The 17,491-nt window shown below is 44.0% G+C and overlaps 2 protein-coding genes across 2 annotated transcripts in view; one reads left to right on the top strand and one right to left on the bottom strand.

Annotated features, from left to right (window-relative positions):
• Positions 1-3,505, top strand: part of unc13a (unc-13 homolog A (C. elegans)) — a 46,500-nt gene extending 42,995 nt beyond the window's left edge. The window contains exon 43 of the mRNA XM_085265991.1: positions 10-3,505. Within this exon, the coding sequence (XP_085122117.1) occupies positions 10-298 (289 nt within the window). The 3' untranslated portion in view covers positions 299-3,505. The remainder of the gene's footprint in view (positions 1-9) is intronic.
• LOC146546798 (unconventional myosin-Va) lies at positions 3,499-17,431 on the bottom strand. Its single transcript, XM_085265992.1, has 35 exons — positions 17,203-17,431; positions 16,476-16,586; positions 16,174-16,342; positions 14,561-14,705; positions 14,295-14,451; positions 13,911-14,054; positions 13,715-13,796; positions 13,509-13,616; positions 13,307-13,419; positions 12,960-13,228; positions 12,788-12,869; positions 12,430-12,570; positions 12,154-12,285; positions 11,947-12,030; positions 11,744-11,860; positions 11,538-11,635; positions 11,364-11,450; positions 10,759-11,079; positions 9,766-9,922; positions 9,323-9,562; positions 8,987-9,196; positions 8,802-8,895; positions 8,563-8,711; positions 8,255-8,461; positions 8,037-8,137; positions 7,783-7,897; positions 6,841-6,946; positions 6,381-6,503; positions 5,904-6,055; positions 5,526-5,615; positions 5,292-5,424; positions 4,917-5,214; positions 4,253-4,427; positions 4,083-4,163; positions 3,499-3,995 (listed from the first exon to the last, which is right to left on the bottom strand). The coding sequence occupies exons 1-35, from the start codon at positions 17,227-17,229 to the stop codon at positions 3,834-3,836; spliced, it is 4,980 nt and encodes a 1,659-aa protein (XP_085122118.1). The 5' UTR covers positions 17,230-17,431; the 3' UTR covers positions 3,499-3,833.
• Positions 17,432-17,491: the final 60 nt, after the last annotated feature.

Genomic DNA, 17,491 nt, shown 5'->3' with positions numbered 1-17,491 from the left:
ACTCTGCAGCACCCTGAGTAATGAGGTGGGTCCTGAGTGCTACGAGCTGCAGGTGTGCGTGAAGGACTACTGCTTTGCTCGAGAGGACCGCACCGTGGGCATGGCTGTCCTTCAGCTGAAGGACGTGGCCCCTAAGGGCAGCGCCGCCTGCTGGCTGCCGCTGGGTAAACGCATCCACATGGATGAGACGGGACTGACCGTCCTGCGCATCCTCTCCCAGCGCAACAACGACGACGTGGCCAAGGAGTTCGTCAAGCTCAAGTCCGACCAGCGCTCTGCTGAGGAGGGCCGTAGCTAGGGGGCCAAATCGCAGTTTAAAATGCCACGTCAGGAACTCGAATCTGCCCAGGAGCTCTCCTGAGCCACTGCAAGCCACTGCCCCGATTATCCAGTGTTGTAAAAGCACACATAAGACAAGAGTCGCCACACATACTGTAAATACATTTATTTCAGTGGAAATGACAGAGTGCGAAGCAAAGCATCACTCGTTTTCTGAAAACGCACCAGTGTCTTTATTGTTACTGACTTCATCAAACATGTTTTTGATTCAGTTATACATAGAGTTTAATCTTAGAGCATATAACTACTTTCCTCTAATCCCAGAGGAGAGCCATGTCATCCCACACACACACGCACACCTCACTTGACTGGTCAGAGTGAGAAATATCTTGTAGCCTTTAATATTTTGGCGTTCTTTCTCACTCTTTCTCTGCCTTTTTAACCTTACCCTCAACTTTACCGACCCCCAGCTCCTCTCGTCCCTTCCCTAGTTTGCAACCACTTAGAGAAGGGACCGCAAGTGCCAACAAGGAATTGCTCAAATATGCCAAGACCAGCCCTAAGCACAACCGGACCAACTGTCCACCTGACCCGTAAACAACTACAACGGCTGCAGCCTCAAACATTCCAGATATTGGGTGGGGAAGACATACAGGGAACAAAGCACTATTTAGTTATGATGAGTTTAATATTTATTTACTTTTTTCTTCCAGATTATATCTATATTTTAATAATTCTATATATCATCACATATATATATATAAACTATTAAGGACATATGTAAAGATAAATACAGGATTGTTCGATGGAACTGTGGTCGGCTAAAGATTGTCCTCGTCCGTCTCTCTGTCCGTCTACCCTGTAACAGAGCACACTGCCTGACACCCTTAATGCCTTCCGTCTTGTTAACCCTTGCACATTATGTATGTCCTGTTTCCTATATGATAGAGAGCGGAGCCTGATGATCAAGCGCTGTAAATCATCGGACTGTATGTGTGTGAAAATGAGTGTGAATGTGCGATCCAGTGTTTGTAATACGTTCTAATGTCAACCTCGTGTGACCGCCCGTGTTGTCTGTCACCTGCAGATGTAATCACTGAAAGCCATCACAAGTGAAGGACGTCACAACGGGTGTAGCGGGAGTGCGATAAGATTCGGGGGATTTTTATTGTTTCGTTCAGTTTGTTTAATTTAGCACAGACCAAGGTTATATTGTGCGGTGGATATTTCCACCTGGTTTACTGCAAACATTCCTCAGCCAGGCAGCTCTGTAAGGACAGTCAACTGCCTTTAAAAAGTGCGTGCTAATTAAAGTCCTACATGTATAATTAGATGATTAAAAACACAGTCCCTGAGAAGCTAAAATAACCACGTGGGTTACACAACAGCACATTCCCCAACACGGGGAGAGCACATACCGCTAATGATCCAGCGCTTATCGCGTCTAATGATCCACCTGCAGATGCCGTAACCCTTAATCGTGAGTGAGAAACGAGACCTCTGCTAAAGGGCTGCAGATCCAGACCGAGCCAGGTCTGGATGTGACATTTAAAAGAGGGCCTACTGTCCACAGTACAGAGATGTAGTGTGAAAATAGAAGAAGCACAGGGGCTTTGCTACACATAAAAACACATTTATACTCTGAGCTTGTTTTACAGCAGTTCACCTGAAGCTACGGTCACTTTCATGTGAAACTAAATGTTTTAAAACGACTGCTCGCTGTCTAACATGTCTCTCAATGCGACATCTATTTTTAAGAAAATACCCTTTAAAAAAATATATATATTTGTTGTTTTCTCGTGAACAAAAAAATCATGGGGGTGATGATAATAACAGGATGATCGGTTGGTTGGATGTTTTTCTGCCTCATTACTAAGATGCCCCCTCCCAAACCTGAATAATATCAAAGTCCCCATTATTAGAACAAGGCCTACAAACTGAACTCTATGCATCTGATCTATAAAGTCTCTGTAGATGAGTGATTTGGAATCAGTCTTATAATGTTTACATTGTGGATTATTATTCTAATTATATCAGCACAAGCGTTTGTCTGATATGTTGTAAATGCCGTCTCTGTTTCGATGGGCCAAACATCACAGCTGCGGTAGAGCTGACCAGAGACGGGAAGTTTGGTCAGCTCAGAGGAAACCGATCGGGAGGGAGATCGATCGCTGCGGTCGGGTAGTTGTAAATAGCTCGGATGTAACAAACACACGTCATACTATGTGAAGTGAAGTTTCGCTGCTCTTTTGTAGACTTGAATTTTGCTGCGAGTGACTGCACAGCTGGTGTTTATGTGCGACTGGGTGCCCAATCTGGAAATGTAGCTACTATTGAAGGGTATAGAAAGACCGCGTGCACTCTAGAGATCAATAACAGAGCGTCTGTATTACTTTAATGGGGCCTGATCAGGAGCCATTCAAAGTAATGCATCGTATATCATTATATATAACATGCTGCCTGCTAGTGAAAACTACTCACAGCTAAAAGTTAAGCAATCCCTTAATATGATCTTGTGTGTGTACAAGGTCTTTTATTAAGAGGGCACATCTACTTTTAATAGCAAAATCAATAACAGGTACGCAGCTGGAAATGCCACGAAAAAAAAACAAAAACTTTATTGCTGTTGACAATGATACTTTAGGAGAGGAAATTCTTCCCCTTCCTCCACCTTCAGAGGCCCGGACTGCGTGTTGGATTATCAGGTTGGCACGTTGAACAGGAACGCACACACAAAGGTGGATGAAGCACAACGAAAAGCACACAGACACAAGTGGACACACATGCATGATCCGTCCTGAAGTGTCTCGCTGAGCAGGCCACACAGACAGATACCTGCACAGCGCTGCTGGTCCGGTACTTCCAGATACGGTGCATGATAGGAACAATAAACAAAAAGTAAAAAAACGTGTATTGTGCCAGCACGCATAATTATTTGATGTTTAACTGCCAATTGTTGTCTTCTTTATTTTGATATTTAATTATCGTTTTCTATTTTTCAAATGTTTGTGAATATATAAATATGTATTACTGATGCTGTGTAGTGGTACAAAGTACTCGCATGAGAATTTTTTTATACACGAGATGTTTCTAAAGATTCTTTCTTTTGGGCTTGTTTTTTATTATTATTATTATTATTATTATTATGGTTGTTCTTATTGGGGGTTGAGGTTGCTGGGACTGCAGTCTCATTGTGTTTCTGCTTCCAATAAAATATGAAATAAAAGCTCGTGGTCATTCTTTGTCAAACTGTTCAAAGGAATAGCCACATTTAGTTTTATTTAGTTATATTGATTTAATTTTATCCAGGTCTTTAACACGTGCTCTCTTTCATGCCATTTTAGCTATTTTTCCGAGATGTACCTTTCTGAAATAACTCGCAACCTTCTATAAGATACAGACTACACCGATGACAGCCTAATTAAACAAGTTAATGCACATTTTAAAAGTCTGAAAGGAGAAATTCTCAGTAAGTCATTTCAATTTCCAAGGAATAACTTCAGCAAGTTAGGAGTTAAATTCACTGGAGCATTAATAAATTTGCATCCTGCTTCTTATGCTTTGCGCAGAAAGGAGATCTTGAGGGAGTCTGGGATGACTAACTGCTCCGCGCTGAGGACGGGGGGAGGCGAGTAGAGGAATATGACAGGAAACACTCTCCTCACATCCATTAGGAGCTGTGAAGGCTGACTGTTAGAGCGGCCTTTGAGAAGCCCCTAGGACAGCAAAGACAGAGAGGAACATGGGATGCAGTGTATTTTCCACATGAGGAACATGTTTAACCTTACATCTGCAGACTGTACCTGAACAGAACGTATGAAATTCAGAGTGACTCTTTCATCCAGATCGCTGTGGGGGGTGTAGAGAGTCAGAATCTTCACGATCTGTCAAACAAAATAAGAGACCAGCAGCCAATGAAATCATGCACACACGTTCGTCTCCCAGCAGAATCCAAGTAGACAAACAGACCCACCTGCTGGCTGGACAAGGCACTGCAAGTCCGGACGATCCCCTGAGCATCCGCCTCGGTCTTTTTCCCCACCTGCAGCAGCTGCACTGCCTGGATGAGGGGCTCTAGTGTGGCCACAGCGCCCCCTGCCTGTAAACCGCGGCCCCGCAGCCACTCCTCCAGGACGCTCACATTGTAGCTGTGACAAGAAAAGGATTTGAGATAAATCCGTGTTTATTTCTATAAGACCACACAAAGCAGGTGGAAAGAACAACATGCAGACTGTTGTGCAGCACGTGATCTAGCTCTGGAATACAACAAAGGCGAAATTAATGTTGACACTCTTTCAGGGTGCTGATTATTAAAGTTGAAGCTGTGTTTGTGGGGGATGCTGTATTATACATATGACATTCATCTCTGCAGTAGGTCTAGGCTGCTGTGGGCTAATCTCCTTTCAAATTTCCTTTATTTGGCCTTTACATGCTAAATGCTAATCTGAAAACAACTAAACCTCATTTTAGATCACACAACTGAGATACAAACAAATTGAGGTCATTTAATTTTTAAAATTTATGGACTTCAAAATCAAGATATACTAGTTAATGTGGAATATGTTTATGGTCTGCGTCTTTATTTGCATCTCATGTCAGACTGTAAATCTAAGTGCAGGGTTAAAGTGTGTTTCTACCGTATTTGCAGGCCACGACTCCAGCTGCACATGTCCTTCCTCAGCAGCAGGCTGTTAAAAGCAGAGGCACAGATGAGGTAGGTGAGCTGGTGAAAGGCTTGCTCCATCAGGGTCTTGGGCAGAGCTTGTTGAGTCAGAGCGGTGTGAAGGGCTCCGAGCTCCCTCAGCACAGACGCCATCGTGGGAGCCTCGCCTCCTACAGTCCTGGGGTCTGAGCCGGCCCGCTTCCTGCTCACTGCCAGCTTCACCGCTGAGCCTGATAGACCTTGGATGGTTTCGCTCTCCAACAGGGCAGGGACTGAGGGAGGGGAGGGTTAGAAAATAGATAAGAGGAGCAGAGAAGGGGAGAGCGTCAATCATCACTTTTTGCAGTACCTATGATGTTTTGTAGACGGGTCTCGGTGATGGAAAGGAGCTGCTGATAGGCCTGGATAGAGAGGTCGCTCAGGGTGCGGATCAAGTCATTCATATCAGCAGACAGGGGAACCAGTGTGTCTGAGTCGAGGGTCTGAAAAGCAATCAGTCCAGTCACGTGTGAAAGTAATCAGTGAATCCTAAACTTTTATAATCTAGTCAGTGACGTAGAAAGTAAATGAAAGCTGAGCCTGCCTGCTTTGGAGAGTGCTGGGTCAACAAGTCGTGGAACAGACAGATGTTCTTCAACCACAGAGCAGCCATGTCTATGTCACTGACATGTTTCTGCAGAAAAACGATGAAAGGGAAAATGGTTACATTTTAATTAGAAATCATTGCTAACAATGAAAAATGAAACTGTGATTGTTTGAACAGATGTGTTTAAAACAGACTTTGCTATGGTTATGTTGGCATGAGATGCTCATGTGGGCCAAATTAATCACAAGGACAAGTTTCAAAGTCAGCTGTCAGTGTCATTTTGTAAATGGCTGCCTGCCTGACTCGACGTGAACCGTCCTCAAACATTAAACTTCAACCATACGGCACACCGAGAAGGCTCAGAGATCAGGTCACCTTCAGAGCTGCCTTCATAGCGGTGACAGCAGCGCTACAAAGAGAGCGAGCGCGAGCTTGGTCCCCGCTGCAGTCGGCCTGGCGGACACACAGGAAGAGCACGCTGGCAGGCAGACCGGGAGCCAAAGACAGGGCGCTGTCAACACGGATGTCTGAAGCACAAACAGAAAGGGAAGCAGTGGCAGAGAGAGGACAAGGCCAGGCCAATGCTGTCAGCTTCAAGAGCTGGCTACACTTATTTCTACAGTGACATCATACTTACCGCTGAATTATTACACATTCAAACCCTGCCCTCCAAATTACATTTTGACACATTTTACCATCATTGTAAAAGTGCTTGATTATTGCCTTTCAAAACATGTTTTCAATCTCATCCCTCATCTTAAACGCCTGCTTCACAGCTCCTCAAAACCTTCAAGAAAGAAGAGAAAAAGAGGTGGGTGAAGATGATTGAGGCAGACGGGGGGTTGATCTCACCTGTGACGAGATTCTTGATCAGTTTGGTTTCGTCTCTTTTTCTACATTCCAGTAAACCAGTAACTGCTGCTGGCTTCGACTGGGCAGGAGAGGAAGTCTCTGTGGCCAAAGCTGATGGGAAAACTGAAGAGGAAACACGCCGTGGCAGTGAAACAGAGAACAGCACATTGAAAACTATAAATGTAGAAGATTGTTAAACTGAGAGGCAGATTATTGTAATTATATTACTCTAATAATAAGTGTTCATTTACCATTGGTAATAAAGTCTCATGATCAAAATGTACACAAATCAAATCAGTGATAGAGCCGCCAGTCATAGGCCCAGTGAGGGAGCCTATGTTAGGCTATTGTTGCATTGATGTTTTTTGTTTTAAAATTCCACAGGAGACTCAGCGGCTGCAGATTTTTTTCCAGCCTGCAGTGACTTTCAGCTTCCGGGCTCATTCAGGTAAAGTCTCACCTTGTGTCAGGAGTCGCCTCAGTGAGACTGTGTTTCTCAGTTCCTTCAGCTCTCTCCTCAGCCTCACACATTCACGCTCTCGGGCTTCCAGCAGCTCCTGAACATCCTTTAAAAAACACATTTAAATTTGTGACTTCAGCCTCAATGTGAATATATAAAAATTATAAACGATGATCTGAAACAAAGTGACACGCAAACAGAATAAATGAATAGACGAATGAATAAATGATAAACGTTACAGATGGACAGCTTTAATAAGTGACAACCATCAGATCCAGAGAACTCTTACAGTTTTATTATGATCTGAGTAATGATACCAGTGAAATGTCCTGCCGTGACTATTTAGATTAGATTAGATTAGATAGAACTTTATTAATCCCTCGGGTGGGTTCCTCTGGGAAATTCGATTTCCAAAAAAGCACAGCACCGACAGAAGTTACAGAGTTACAGAATATTATATATATATACACACACACACACACACACACACACACACACACACACACACACACATATATAAATACAGAGACAATATAAATAAAATATACGAAGGGGACCGGGGCTGGGAAACTCCAGGCCTGAAGGCCCGGTGTCCTGCAGGTTTTAGATCTCACCCTGGGTCAACACACCTGAATCAAATGATTAGTTCATTACCAGGCCTCTGGAGAACTTCAAGACATGTTAAGGAGGTCATTTAGGCATTTCAATCAGCTGTGTTGGATTAAGGGCTCGTGTAAAACCTGCAGGACACTGGCCCTTGAGACCTGGAGTTCCCCCACCCCTGCTTTAGGCAATGTTTTCTGTTTTAACTTCTTCTCTTTTTTTAACCTCTCCTTTTATTGACTTTTCCAGCCCTTCTCCTAGTGTTAGGCTTTCATTAAAGATCATTAAAGTACTTTTTTTTTAAAAACCCTCTCATGTGGGGCTTTAATAAATTTATACCTGTCTCTGTGCAGCAGAGGAAGAAACAGACACCGCTTGGGCAAGCTGACTCCTCAGAGTTTCCAGTTCCTTCTCCCACTGACTGCACTGGTTACGTAGCTGGCTCTCCAGAAACCTGAAACACACACACAGACATGTAGATTAAGGACAGAATAACTAATAATGAGCTCATCCACCAAATATAAATCACTGCACAAAACTGAAAGCTAGTGCTCTGCCAAAATGAAGGAATGAGTTGGTGTTGAGAGACTGACTTGTTTGCCACTCGTACAGCATCATAAGCATGAGCCAGATCTTCTCCCTTCATCTTCACCGATGGGTCTTTGGCCACGTCCATCTTCTCCATCAGCTGCTCCTGTCATTACAAACATGAACACAGTGAGATAGTAAAGGACACTGCCTGTGCTGGTGATGCTGCAGTGACGATGTGAAAGTTAGGACTTCAGTCGTGTGGTCCTCTTTATTTCATTACCATTGAGGCTTCAGACCTCCACATTGAGACTCTCTTCTCTGCAGAGGGGGACGTCACGCTGATCCTTCGGACCTCCTCTGGGGATGGAACAGCAGATGGGAATGGTGATATGGAGAGTGGGGTGAGAGACTGGGGGGACAGCGGCGTCGAGGGAGAGAGAGGTTCCAGACTCTGGGTGGAGTCGGTTCTTCTGTGGCCTTTGGTGCGCTGCGACATGAGGAGGAAGAAATTACAGGAAGCACTCAAGATTAATTTTCAAACGAACAAATTGCATTTAAGGCTGTCTCCCTTTCCAGCTAGCTAATGACCTCTGTGAGCAGACTCATCTCCCTGAGGTTGTCATATCTCTGCTCCAGTCTGGTGAACTCTCTCAGAAGACCCTGATACTTTCTCCTCTCCTCGTCCACCTCTGCCCGAAGAGCCGAGGTCACCTGAGACACAGCCTGATGCACACACTCTGCACATAGAGAGAGAAGGAAATGTTTGACAGACACAGACAGAAGAAAAACAGCTGTGACTGTACAATGCTAGTAAAGGGAAGGCCCACCTTCTTGTTTTTCTTCTTGTTCCAGCAGGGAAGCCGAGAGATCGTCTCTCTCTTTGCAAAAACTATCCCTTTCTTTCTGTAGTGCTTGCAGCTCCTTAAAGAATCAAAGTCAATAAACAGACCAAATCAGAAGTATTCCCTACTAGATAAAAGGAGGAAAGTGTGTTTATTGTTTGGAGACCTACTTCTTTAAGCTGGAGGATCTCCTGGGCAGCTTTCTCTTCAGCTCTTCTTCTCTCCTCTGCCTCCTTTTCGCTGATAACAGGCCCAGGCGGAGGCTTCTCCTGTAACTGGCTCTCTAGTTTTTGTATCGTTGCCCTCAGAGCCGCCAGCTCGGTGCTGGAAGCCTCTCGCTCTGCCATTAGGGTTTCTCTCAAAGCAGCGCTCTCCCTGGCCTGGATGCACACAAAAGCAACTTTGCCATGTGAATGTAAAGTGAAACGACCTCTTGACTCATACAATTAATTAATGCTTATCAAAATCACATGAGATGGTCAAATCCCTGCACAACTCTCACCCACCTCCTGGTCTGCTTTCAACTGCAGCTGCATCAATTTGACCTCCATGCCTTTGTTGAGCTCTCTGTATCTCTCCACAGAGCGGGCCTCAGACTTCAGTTTCAGCAGCTGTCTCCTGGCAGCCTTGCGGCGAATGCAGCACTGCATGAACACGACCGCCGCACGTACGCGCCTGTACGCCTGCCTCGCCAACCACCCACGCACCGTGGCCTGGAGCAGCACCGCCGCCCTCTCTGCCACCAGCTGAGGAACCAACAGGTTTTTAAATGCATTCAGGTCAAGTGTTTATAACTTGTAATTGCGTGTAAATAGCCTCTTTTAAGATTAGAGCAAACATGGATAAAACATATTTACACAGGAAAATAAATCAAACCCGAGTATAAAGGTTGATGCCATTTTTTAAACATCTGCTGTGCCCTGTAATGAGGGAGACACTAAATGCTGACCAGTCTGTATCTGCGGCGCTCCAGCATCCCCCTGGTGAATGCCTGGATTGTGACAGTGGCGTGTCGGATCATGAAAAATAGCTGCCTGACCACCATCATACGATAAGTCTTCTGGATCACCAAGGCAGCCCTGGTGTAGCGCAGGATCAAAGCCAGTCTGCAGCCATGCAACAAAGAAGAGTTTCATATATGGAATATTTTATTAAGTTTAGACTTTTGTCATTTTGTCTTCTTTCAGCTGCTCCCTTTAAGAATCTCCACCGTGGTTCATCTGCCTCCATCTCAACCTATCCCAGCATCCTCCTCTGTCACACCAACCCTCTGCATGTCCTCCTTCACTACATCCCTGCACCTTCTCTTTTCCTCCTTCACGGCGGCTCCATCTTCAACATCCTCTCGCCCTCCTCTGCACATGTGCAAACCATCTCAGCTGTCTGACTCTGAGTTGTCCCTGCGATGGACTCATTCTTAATCATGTCCAGTGAGGAGCTTTACGCCTCAATCTCAGCTCTCTGTCTTTTCGTCAGTGCCACCGTCTCCAAGCCAGACATCATAACAGGTCACGCTGCCATTTTTTAAACCTTTACTCCCATTCTTGCTGCTATATTTCTGTCACAAATCACCGCTGACACTCATCTCCACCCACTCCACCCACTGCTTCACCTCTCTCTCTGCTTTTGATAGCTGACTCCAGGTATTTTCACTCATCCACCTTCATTTCCTCTGCTCCCTGCAGCTTCATTGTTACACCCATCTCCCTCTCTTGCTTTTACTTTCATTCTTTTCTCAGAGCATACCTCCAAAAGCTTTCCTTCACCTGCTACCTACTCTCACTACAATCATCTTCTAAATCTGGGTCATCATATCTAGTGTTTCAAACATTAACAAGAATTCTAGAACATTCCAATTGTTCTTTTAAAAGAAATGAAGTGGCTTAGCCTGACATAGCCATACATCATAGTAAAGAGACACAAACACTCTTGCTGTCCTCACCGTCTGGCCAGCGCCCCTCTGCTGTATCTCTGTATGGTGAGAGTAGCCCAGAGGATCCTGGTGTATCTGATCCGTGCCAGCCATCCTCTAACCTGACTCTGGATGATCACAGCAGCCACTCTCAGTCTCTCAGCTCTCAACCTCTCCAAAAGAGCCACCTGACCAGCCCGGAAAAATACTTTTGTCTTTCCAAAGCAGTACTGGTCCGGATCTGGGATGAGCTGAGGCAGGGCCTGTCTGCACGAGGCCTGGGCCTGGTCCTGGCTCTGAGGCCCCCGAAGAAGAATTCGATACCTGCTGAAGAACTCCTCATACGTCCATCTGGATTCACAGATCAAATAGAGTAAATCTCAGAGAAAAACAGTTGATATTTCTGTTTTTATAACATAAAAATCGATCAATCAACCATTTACAATAAGATAATTATTTAATCTCAATGAACAGTTATACAAATTGATTCTTTTGCTACTTCGTGATAGCATTTAAGTCACTGTTTTGATTAAGTTTTCTGATTTATGTGACAATCTTCGCACATGTCTCAGAGCCACACTGTCACGACACTGTGCTCGTATTATAAAGACTAAAGTCTTAGAATTACTCAGTACCTGGACGGATAACCTGCTGCACTGATGCGGATGGTCTCCAGCACCCCACAAGCTCTTAGCTGCTGGACTGTCCTCTTAGGGTCAAACCTAACATGTATATAATGTTATAAAAGCAGTACCCATTAAATCACACCAAAAACCTTAGCTGTGGAAGTAAGCAAAATAAGGACTCACAGAAAAGGCTCTTTGAGGTCATTGGGTTTAATACAGCGGACGTAGTGAGGGGTGGTGCTGTTGAGAGTTTCCATTAACATCTGTAAGGACTGACGGAACTGAGAGGCCCAAAAAAAAGAACAATGAGCAGGAAAATTATGTTTAGGATGAATGGATGTGCAAAAAAAATGAAAAGATAAATGAAAAAAGAAAGAAAAACATCTAACCTGAAAGCCTACTGTCAGCTTGTGTTCTCTGGTGGCTCGTTTACCTGAGCGAATGCTTCCATTGGCCACAGGAGACGCATTTCTCTGCTGCTGGAACAACTCAGCGACCAGCTCAGACTGAAGCGCGCACACACACATACAGCGCTGGTGAAACTAATGTTGCTTAGAAATTATAAATTCATATATATTTAGAACATATCTACCTGACTTGCTTTCAAAATGTTAATGAGCTCTTCAAAGACCGTGTCTCGATTTTTATCTAAAAAGCCATCGCATTCATATTGGACCTGACGAAAAGAAAAGAAACCATCACTGCAAACACAGACACACTGAAGAGAATTACAAAAGGCCCTCAGAGAGAGCTCAGATATTCACCTGAGACCTGACGAATCCAGCATTATGTCACTTACTGTGTCAGCAAAGTGCAGGACGATGAAGGCGCTGTTTGACATGCGAGGCTTCCTGAAGTGAGGGTGAGGCTTGCTGTTCAGGTGCTGGTCGTACAGCTTGCGCACCCAGCTTTCATCAGAACCTTTAGGCATCTGGATAATGCACAGATGGACAGTTATTACACATACTAACACAGTTGTCACAAATGTCTAAATTAGTTAACATGCAAATGCTTTTATCCACACAGGAAAAAAAAGATACGAGAACGAACAGAACTAGAGGATTGGATGACCGACCCTGCACTCCTCGTCCAAGAGATCAAACATGCCCAGCTGTCCCTCTATTAGATCGATGCACTGCTGATTGTCACTGAACTCAATCCGGCTCCATGCCAGCTCCTCACGGACGTACTCCTCCTGCTCCAAGTGGAACACATGCTGCAAACACCACCAAACAAGTAATAATGAGACAGAATTAGAGAAAGACCATACCCATGATGGAAACCAACAAAAGACTGAAAAGACAGTGATGTGAGCGCAGGTGAAAGGACTGATTTCTTTGATATAACAGTTCAAAAGCAGCATAAACTAACTCTGACAAACACGACACAAACAGGAAGGGCACAAATCACAGAGGGAAAGGACGACAGCTTACTCTGTTGAACTGTTGCTGCAGTTTTTCATTTGCATAATTTATGCAGAACTGCTCAAAACTGTTCCTTTCAAAGGTCTCAAACCTGCTCCAAGGGAGACACCTGTCAGTCCACGTCAAAGGCATACAAAAACTTTAATCACACACTGCACAGTCACAGAGTTCATTCACTCACCCATAGATATCTAAAACCCCTACAAAGGATTTGGTCCGTCCTTGCTGGGCCCGCAGAGCTGAGTTGAGCCTCTGGACAGTCCACGCGAACAGCTGACCATAGATGTGTTTAGCAAGTGCGTCTCTGGCTTCTACGGCCTGCTGGCCAGTCATAGGTTTAACCAGCATCTCTCCTCCTACAGCAAATCTGCGATGGCACAGCCAGTGAGCCATCTGAGATCCCTCAACTCCAAGCAGCTTGGAGAAGACAGCCAGAGAGCGGTCCTCTGCCTGAGAAGCAAAGCAACTATTATGAAGGAATATGAACAAAAGACGAGTGAATGCAAAAGTATTCATGTAGATCATTACATCAATGTAACCCCGGTCAGAGCTTCGCCCACTGGCTTGAATGTTGACATTTCCCAGGTGGAGCACAGCTGACAGGATCCTGAAGAGTTCCATCTGTTGGTCAGGCTGCACACCTGCAATTTCAACATATATAACGTGAAGGATTTCCTGTTTTATCGTCAAAGATATATCGTACGTGCATGATTTGATGTAAACATTCTACCCAGAATGGTGAAAGCATTGCGAGTGCGCTCCAGGTCTGACAAATCATCAGTACCAGGTATCTGCATCTCTCCTCCCTGGTTAGTGTAGCGGAAATTCTCAGGAGCATCTGGACTCAATAAAACACACTCACACTCAGTGCACTGTGAACCTATTAACGTGGACACGGTATTCTTCTGAGAACAAACTGAGGGGGTTGCCTCTCACCCAGTTTGAGGGACCTCATTTCAGGCAGCTCTCTGGATGCACACAGCTGATAGAAGATATGGTAATTCCTCTCTGTTGATGCCTTAAAACAAACAAATAGGAAGAAAGCACGGATGATGCATCATTTCTACAAGACATTTGTGGTTTTGTGTGGCTTTTTGCTCTGGCCTAACTATATTGTAGCAAGTTAGTTTACCTGGAAGACCACCCGTGACTTCTCCAGCAGATAGGTCCTCATATTGGCCCCAATGATGTCCCCCTTTCTGCCAAAGCCAATCTCGATGTACTTCCCAAAACGACTGCTGTTGTCATTTCGGGTAGTTTTAGCATTACCAATGGACTGAAGACCAAAATATAGAAGTTTTTATATTAGTAGAATTTTTTATACTCTGTACCTTACAAAGTTGCACAGACCGAAATGTTGCATACTGATAAAAATAATGGTGAGCAGAGGTTATTCTTTGTCTCTTTACTAAGATTTTTTGTCACTGATTCAGGTGTGCAGCACTTCCTAAATTTGATATTAAAACTTTTAACCATAACGAACATACAAAAAGAGGGAAATATTTGGGTCCTTTACCTCCATGATTGGGTTGGAAGCCAAAACTCTCTCCTCCACACTGGTCTGCTGTGCTGCTCCTCCAACCACAGCGAAATATCTCATGGTGAACTTTGCAGAGACAGTTTTCCCTGAGCCAGATTCCCCACTGATGATGATAGACTGGTTCTTCTCCTCCCTTTGCACAAAGACACAGTGACCATGACATCCCACACAGTGTAGTTAATGCTCAGAATATTCAAAAAGTTAATTAAGCATAAGACCACCAAACACCCAGGACCCCTGACCTGATCATAGTGCGGTAGGCCTCCTCAGCCACAGAAAAGATGTGTGGTTCCATGTCAGCCATGTCCTGACCGCTGTAAGCGTCTATCACCTCCTCTCCGTATATTGGAAGTTGGTCATATGGATTTATGGCCACTAACACAATACCTGGAGACACGGGAAGGAAACGCAATCTCACCACGAGAACCTGAATATTAATATATACCTGAATATATAAACATGGCTGTTATTTAAAAACAGATTTTAGAATAAAACTTGAAATTCTAATATAATGAGGACATGAATAAATGCTTTTATTTACTATATAATAATGTGACACTGCTACGTTTCATTAACTTTTGTTCACTCTTTCTGGAGCAGGTCATTTCCTGCTTGTTGTTGGTTGCTTCTCTCAATCATAGCAGATACAATCATGTGAAGAAGAAGGACTTTATATAATCCTGCAAAAAACTAAGTAAACACCATGATTCAGTAGGTTGTAGAACCACTTTTAGTGGGCAATAACTTGAAGTAATTGTTTTCTGCATGACTTTATCAGGCTCTCACATCGCTGTGGAGGAATTTTGCTTGAAAGTATTGCTTCAGTTCACTGAGGTTTGCAAGGTGCGCTGGCCCTGTGGCTGCAGAACAAGCCCGAAACAATGCTGGACAGCTGGTGTGAGGTGTTTGTCCTGATATGCCGTTTTTGGTTTCCTCCCAAACACTGAGGCTGTGCTTTATGATCACACATCTCCATTTTGGTCTCATCTGTTTGTTCGGACGCAACGTTGCAAATCTAAGCTGTGCTGCCATGGTCTATTCAGAGAGCAGAGGCTTTTTCCTGGAACCTTTCAGACTTTTTCTAACTTTACCATCATAAACCTTTACATTTAATGTGCTAACTGAGGCCTGTAGACTCTCAGGGGACTTTGGAGGGAATTTGCTGGAAGATTTTGTTAAGCACCAGATTGCCAGAGACCAGCAAATTACCAAAACCTTAAACCGTATAAACTAAAGTTAATCAAGTGCATTCGATTAGCAGCACCTCGCTCGTACTTCTCCTTTTAATTGGAAGCAGTAAAGGTGGGCTTAATTTTCACGGGGCTGAACAGAGTCCTGCAAGCTTTCTTTTTCACATGGCTGTAGCTGCCCCTCCCTGAGCCTGGATCTGTCAGAGGTCTTTGCCCTTCAAAGTGAGTTCTTCTTTCACACCATGGCCAAATGCTGCTCATGTGGGATCATTGGATTATTGGATATAGGATCTTTGCCATCTCAGTGTAATATATATTGAGATGTCTGGTCATGAAAAAGGTCAAACATTTATATATAAAAATGAAGATTTAGTAAGATGAGTCATCTAATTCAAAGATAATGTGCAACTACATACATAAGAGTTTTTTTCTTTCCTTTTACAGTGTAGCAGTGAGGGTGTAGTTTGAGCCTTTGACCTCCTATATTATAGACAGCATTATGAGCTGCAGTATAATCATGCAGACAGAAGCACACAGGAGCTGTTTCTGGCTTTTTTCCAGCAGGAATTTAAAGATCCTCTCTCACTCTCGCCAGTCTATTGTTGGCTGAGTAATCATCCCTGTTTTTCTAAAGTTCCCTGCCATCTCTCCAGTGCAGTGCTCACCACAGTATGTGTAGATGCTGCTATAGTCCAGGAATCGAACCCGGAGGTTATGCAGCACAGCGGGCTCGTGGAGAAAGCTGAGAGCTGTTAGATCATTCTCGCCCTCCAGTATGTCGGGATTCCCCAAAGGTGGGAGATCAGAGGGAGAGCCCACTGGGTAATGGACCTCCTGTCATTAAAAGCGGAAGTTAGAAGTCTCGGATGTAAGACATCGCTGAGAAAGGGGTTTTAGACAGATGCAATTATATCAAAATTGAGCATTTGGTTTAATCTATAGAGCGTAAAACAGTACTGCATCTCACATTTCCATTTGAGAGCTGTAGCAGCAGGTGCTTCTCTCCAGACCTGTAGTCCTGGAGAAGCTGGGCTGAAACCCAGACAGCATCTGGATCAGGAACCCACACATTTGCCCCCTAAAAAAGGAACAGACTGTCACTGGTGTGCAAAACACAGACTGAGTGAAAAAAGAAGAAAAGTGCAGGATTAATCTGGATGTGCTGAAAAATCTGAAAGCTGATTTTATTTGCCATTTTACTTTTGTTGAACACTGTTAAGGTAGATGTCACACTTCCTGGACTCACCCAGTGAAGCTATTTGGTACCCATCAGCATAAAAAGCTCCTAAACTGTGTTAAAAATTAACCGCAGTCATCCTCCCTCCAAACTACCCGCGAGGATTAGGGATTGTTTAAAGCTGAGAAATCTAATTCGCTAATTCACTTATTAATGCACAGATTTTAAAAATAAGCTTCCAGTCTCACACATTTTTCATATATTCAGTAAACACTTTAATACCTCAGACTAACACACTGCTACCAGATCAAAGATCAGGAATAGTCCTAACTAGGACAATGAAACAGACTTGCTTACCTGACAAACTCATAGGATGCATCTACTTAGTGCTCAAACATAAGTAGCAAAGCTGTTTTTATACACTAAAGGATGTTTCTTATTCCAAGCACCTCGAAATTGCAGATTCCATAAATAATAATAAATCATTGCAAAGCCCTCAAGTTAATCCTAATCTTACCTTGCTGTACAATTCCAGTGTTGCCATCTTTAATGATTCAAAGCACGAGGACAAACATCACTTAACACAAGAGACAAGGTAACATCTGCAGGTCCCTCTGAGCAAACAGCCGGTATCCTCCCTCTCCTTGCAAAGCCGCGTCACATCCAGCTGACAGTAGCTTGCACTTTGTCCACATAAAGACACGAGGACTGGCAAGTTAACTGTTAATCTGCGAGGAGATGCAGTGATTGGATGTGCCGAGTGTGAAACATTTGTCCAGAGGTGATCATTGAAGGCATAAAAAAAA

This window comes from Mchenga conophoros, linkage group LG23 (assembly GCF_057382185.1).
Source record: "Mchenga conophoros isolate Kocher_MC1m ecotype Shallow Benthic linkage group LG23, M_conophoros_male_GT1.1, whole genome shotgun sequence".
Lineage (NCBI taxonomy): Eukaryota > Metazoa > Chordata > Actinopteri > Cichliformes > Cichlidae > Mchenga > Mchenga conophoros.
The sequence above is the reverse complement of the archived record's forward strand: the minus strand, read 5'-3'. Positions and strand labels throughout refer to the sequence as shown.